The 6,000-nt window shown below is 41.2% G+C and overlaps 1 protein-coding gene across 1 annotated transcript; it reads right to left on the minus strand.

Moving 5' to 3' along the window:
• Window positions 1-1,529: 1,529 nt before the first annotated feature.
• LOC141601008 (uncharacterized) lies at window positions 1,530-5,038 on the minus strand. Its single transcript, XM_074421268.1, has 3 exons — window positions 4,873-5,038; window positions 2,237-2,435; window positions 1,530-2,049 (listed from the first exon to the last, which is right to left on the minus strand). The coding sequence occupies exons 1-3, from the start codon at window positions 5,036-5,038 to the stop codon at window positions 1,530-1,532; spliced, it is 885 nt and encodes a 294-aa protein (XP_074277369.1).
• Between the last annotated feature and the right edge of the window lie 962 nt (window positions 5,039-6,000).

The raw sequence follows: 6,000 nt of genomic DNA on the forward strand, positions 1-6,000 counted from the left end.
CATGGACCAAGGAAGCTACAGACCACACAGCTCCAATAGTGGTTTCAAGCTTAAGGAAATGTAAATAAAGAGAAGTACAATAGAAAACAGATAGTATGCCTACTATCTTTTTTTTTTTAGGGTTTCTTGAATACAAACTTTGTACACTAAATTCTACTTGTTATCAAAAGTGATACCTCTTTAGGTGAAGTATGTTCCATGGTTTGTGTATTAATTGACCATCCATAGTCATTAATCTATACGCCCCATGACCAACAACGCCTTCAACCTGGTATGGTCCTTCCCATTTATAGGCGAATTTGTCTGCCTTGTGGTTTTTGGTGTTTTGGAATACTTCACGGAGAACCAGGTCTCCTACCTCTAGGAGCCTGATATTTACGTTCTTGTTATAGCTCTTGGCGACTGACTGCTTGTAGGCAGCCGGACGTATCTTCGTGCTTGCTCGCAGCTGTCTATCGTATCCAAGTTCCTGATCATCTCTGCACTGTTCAGTTCCCCTGTCATGCATCCATACCTATGAGTTGGAGCTAGAACCTCTGATGGAATCACCGCCTCTGCTCCAAACACCAGACTGAAGGGTGTTTGGCCTGTCGCCGTCTTTGGTGTCACAGTACTAGTGGCAATTCAACTGCTCACTTTCCTCCTAACTCCTGAAACCTCCTCCTCAAATATTCCATAATGATTTTATTGCTGGATTCAACTTGCCCATTGGACTTTGGAGTGCTAGGCGTTGACTTTTTCAGTGATATGTTCCACCTAGCACAGTATCTTTCCACGTCGTTTGACACGAATTGTGATCCGTTTACATATAATTTCTGATGGGATACCAAACCTGCAGAGGATGTTACGATTGATAAAACAAATGACTTGCTTATCTTTTACTTCAGTGAATGCTTCTACCTCTATCCATTTAGAAAAATAGTCTGTCATTGCTAGCATTCATAGTCTGTTTCCCGGTGCCCTAGGCATAGGGCCAACGATGTCCATTCCCCATGTCATTAATGCCATGGAGAGATGATTAGGTGCAAAGGTTCTGCTAGCTGGTGGATCATTGGTGCTGACCTCTAGCAGGCGTCACACTTTCGAGCGTATTCTACTGAGTCTGCCTTCATTGTGGGCCAGAAGTTACCTTGCCTGAGAGCTTTGTTTGACAGACTCCTGCCCCATGCATGGTTTCCACATTCGCCACTATGGAGGGCATGTAATACAGTTTGTGCCTCTTGCTTACTCAGGAACCGTAAGTAAGGTCCTGCCAGTGATTTTCTGAAAAGCACATCGTCAATCAGTACAAATCTGGTGGCTTTCATTTTGAAGCCCCTTACCTCTTTTTTGTCAGCTGGTAGTTTGCCATCCTTCAGCCAATCTAAGTAAGGCGTGCACTAGTCTGGATCAGCTGACCGGTTGTCTGTGTTTGACAGAACTGCTTCTCCATTCTTCACGTCCTGTTGGTCTTCCAGCTCTCCTCTGTCTATTTCCTCCGCCTTTTGGATTGATGGTTCCAACACGTGCGCGATGGGTATGTTGGCCAGCTATGTTGGTTTGAAGGTTGCCCCTGGGGTTTCCAGGGCATCTGCTTCCACATTCTGGTCTCTGGGAACCTGCTTAAGCTTACAGTCTTTGAATTTTTGCTTTAGCTCATTTGCTACTTTTAAGTAGGCTATCATCTTTAAATCCTTGGCTACATATTCATCATTTATATGATTAACTATGAGCAAGGACTCACTGTATACCTGTAGGTTTCTGATTGCCAACTCTAGAGCTAGCTGCATCCCCAGTATTAAGGCTTCATATTCTGTTTCATTGTTAGTAGCCTTAAACTCACAGCGGACTGCTTGTGCTATCAGATCCTCGTGTAGATATCGCAAGATTAGGCCTACACCTGCCCTCCTTTGATTGGAGGCGCCGTCAATGTGCATCTGCCAGACTTTTATGTCCTTGTCCCCTTTAAGGGTCAAGATCTCTTTATCAGTCGGATTTTGGATAGCTAGGCTGAAGTCTGAAACGAAATCTTCCAATGCATGTGACTTTATCGCCGTCCTTGGCTCATACCTAATGTCATATCCACTAAGGTGTACGGACCATTTCGACATTCTGCCTGATAATTCAGGCTTCCTCATCACAGACTTTAGGGGATAATTAGTCACAACATGTATGGCATGTGGTTCGAAATAAGGGCGTAGTTTGTAGGATGCAATTATAAGTGCAAGTACTAAGCCTATTTTCGAGGGATGTGTACCTGGTCTCTGCCGGTAACAGAGACTTGCTTACATAATAGACTGGTCGCTGCTCCTTATCCTGCTCCCTGACTAGGTTTGCGCTTACTGCTACCTCTGTAACGGCTACATACAGGAACAAAGGTTCTCCTTGCTCTGGTTTTGATAGCAGCGATGGGGTGCTGAGATAGTGCTTCAGCTCCCTGAACGCTTGTTCGTACTCTGATGCGAAATGGCAACAGAATAAGACCTGATTTGAACAGTTTTACTGGAAGTAATTACGAATATACCGTTTTTATGTGTTTTTTTATATGTAAATGAAACAAGAAATAAAGGATATTTGGTTCGAATTATGTGAAATCGAACCAATGTGATATTTACTCGGTGCTAGACCTATAACACGAGTAATGGGTGAGAATACTCAAGACCTATTGAATATTACTCGGGCTTAAGCTTGATCGCGTCAAACTCTAACAATTTTTGGATCGAACGCATCGATCATGAATTACAAACTTGTAAAACATTAGGGTTTTCTTTTTTTATTCAAAATCTTGTGTGTTTCTACAAGAGATTAGGATGATAGCCTTACAAAATAGTAAAGGGAAAGCTAAAAGACTAGCTATTAAAAATAGTTATTATGACACATAATGATAGCCATAATGAACCAATTAAGATAACTAATAAAGTTAATTTAATTGCTCAATTAAGCCCCTATTTATTCCTAAATTAATCATGTTGTTGAACCATGTTGACCGATTAAACGAGCGTGATCATCACATGAATCAGTCCAACGAATTCAACGAAAGCTCGAGATACATTTAATCATCCTGAGATTCAACATCCCCAAATAATCATCGAGAATGCATTACACTGATCTCCGACTTTCAATGAATTCGTCCCTCCATTGACTCGTATCCGTACTCGTATCATCCGCCTTTTCTTCAAAAAGAATCATCCCAATTCTTGAACCTTTGCTATAGGTTATGAAAAGCCGATCAACCCTCGAACTACCTTGCTCGAGTTTAACCTTTGAATTCCAATCGCAATCGGAAAATCAACCAACATCTTGACTTTGACACGCCTTAACACCGTTAGGGACCAATTTTTTTTTGTTTTTATTTTTTTTTTCGGATGAACAGTACCACACCCGTGAACAGTATTTTTTTTTTTTCGCTTGAAGTAAAATCACTAGAAACTCGCCCCCGAAATACAAAACCGATTAACCCTCGAACTACCTGTTCAAGTTTAACCTTTGAACTCCAATCGCAATCGGAAATTCAACTAAAAAGTTGGCTTTGACACGTGTAGGACCGTCTAGATTTAGTAAAATCAAGAGTCGAAGCTCTGATACCATATGATGCGAAATGGCAGCAGAATATTAGAAAAATAAAACAAAAGGGATATTTGCCTTGAATTCATGTGTCGAATTCAAGTCAATAGGATATTTACTCGGTGCTAGCCCTATAACACGAGTAATGGGTGAGAATACTCAAGACCTATTGAATATTACTCCGGCTAAAGCTTGATCGCGTCAAACTCTAACGATTTTTGGATCGAACGCATCGATCATGAATTACAAACTTGTAAAACATTAGGGTTTTCTTTTTTTTATTCAAAATCTTGTGTGTTTCTACAAGAGATTAGGATGGCTATATATAGCCTTACAAATAGTAAAGGGAAAGTTAAAAGACTAGCTATTAAAAATAGTTATTATGACACATAATGATAGCCATAATGAACCAATTAAGATAGCTAATAAAGTTAATTTAATTGCTCCATTAAGTCCCTATTTATTCCTAAATTAATCATGTTGTTGAACCATGTTGACCGATTAAACGAGCGTGATCATCACATGAATAAGTCCAACGAATTCAACGAAAGCTCGAGATACAATTAATCATCCCGAGATTCAACATCCCCAAATAATCATCAGGAATGCATTAAACTGATCTCCGACTTTCAATGAATTCGTCCCTGCATCGACTCGTATCCGTACTCGTATCATGCTCTTTGGTCCATTCGAATCTTTGACTCTTCCTTAATATGTCATAGAATAGCCTGCATCTGTATGACGATATCGAAATGAACCTGCTGAGAGCTGCCATCTTTCCTGCTAGTCGCAGCACATTTTTTAGCTTTTCTGGTGACTCCAGCTATAGCACCACCTTTATATGTTCTGTGTTGGCTTTTATTCCCCTTTGGATTACTATGTAGCCTAAAAAATTCCCGGATGAGACTCCAAAAGTATATTTGGAACGGTTCAGCTTCATTTTTTACTCTCTGAGTGTGTCGAAGGTTTCTGCCAGATGTTACATATGATCCCCGACTTTCCTTAACTTTACTACCATATCATCGATATATACTTTCATAGTATCTCCTATGTGCTCTTTGAACATTCGATTAACCAACCTTTGAAAGGTAGATCCTACATTCTTCAGGCCGAAAGGCATAACGTTGTAATAGTATATCCCTCTCTCTCACATGAATGTTGTCTTCTCTTGGTCGGCTGGGTCCATCTTGATTTGGTTGTAACCATCCAGGCGTCCAAGAATGTTAGCATCTCGTGTCCAGCTGTGGCGTCAACCATAGCATCAATATGCGGCAGCGGGAATGGATCTTTTGGGCATGCCTTGTTGCGATCGGTGAAGTCCACGCATACTCTCCACTTCCCATTCTTTTTGGGCACTACCACTACATTTGACAGCCACTATGAATACTTTACCTCTCTTATTTTGTTTGATGCTAGCAGGTTGTCCACCTCCTGGTTGATTACCTTGTTTCTTTCGGCCGCGAACTTTCTTCGTCTGTGCTGGATAGGCTTGCATCCTGGATCTACACTCAGCTTGTGCGTTATGATAGACGGGACTATCCCTACCATGTCGTCATGGGACCATGCGAAACAATCCATGTTGGCTTGCAAGAACTTGATTAGGTGCTGCCTGAGGTCACTTGTGCACTCTGCCCCTATTAGCACTGTTCTTTCCGGGTGCAGTCTGTCCAAGTTGATTTGATCCAGCTCCTCGGCTGGGGGCTCGATGTCCTCGTCCTAGACGTGCTGCTTCTGTAATTGCTATGTTTGGGGGCTAGCTCTGCATTTTAGTACCTTCTTATAGCATCCCTGATGCGTGAATTTTATATAAGGTATTTACCCTATATTTACACGCATTTCTATGGCATCTAGCTACAAATATTCCCCGAATAGTCTACTTTGGTATAGACCGTGTTAATTACAGGAATGAGCCGGAAGGAGCATAATCGAGCCTAAACTTGCCCCGTTTGCATGCATTTCAGAGAAAGAAGAATCGGAGCCCGAATATTGTTACCTAGGGATGCGTGAAGTGGTTACGGAAGATGCTTCGAGTGCACCTATGCTTATATGGTGTTGTTGCCCTCGATTTACTAGATTGGTTGCCTAAACCATTCAATCGAACTCCTTTGGACGAAGAAAGAACTCGATCGAGTACTTAGCTTACTCGATCGAGATGGGTATATTTTGAGTTCCTCGATCGAGCACCTAGTTGTCTCGATCGAGATGTTTGCCATCTATTATCTTCGATCGAGTAGTTTGATTCTACTCGATCGAGAGGTTTAGTCTGATATGCAATCCTTAGTTAATTTGCGGATATCCTAATTTGTAATTGAGAATAAATAGGAAAAGGACGGCAGTCATAGAATTCTTCGTCTCTCTCTCATTCCTTCTCTTAGAACTCTACTCTTGAAACTTAAATACTCCATTGCTTGGATCTCTATTGTTTTCGGTATTTCTAATCTTTATTTCAATTATTCG

The sequence above is a fragment of the Silene latifolia genome, chromosome 9 (genome assembly GCF_048544455.1).
Source record: "Silene latifolia isolate original U9 population chromosome 9, ASM4854445v1, whole genome shotgun sequence".
Taxonomy (NCBI): domain Eukaryota; kingdom Viridiplantae; phylum Streptophyta; class Magnoliopsida; order Caryophyllales; family Caryophyllaceae; genus Silene; species Silene latifolia.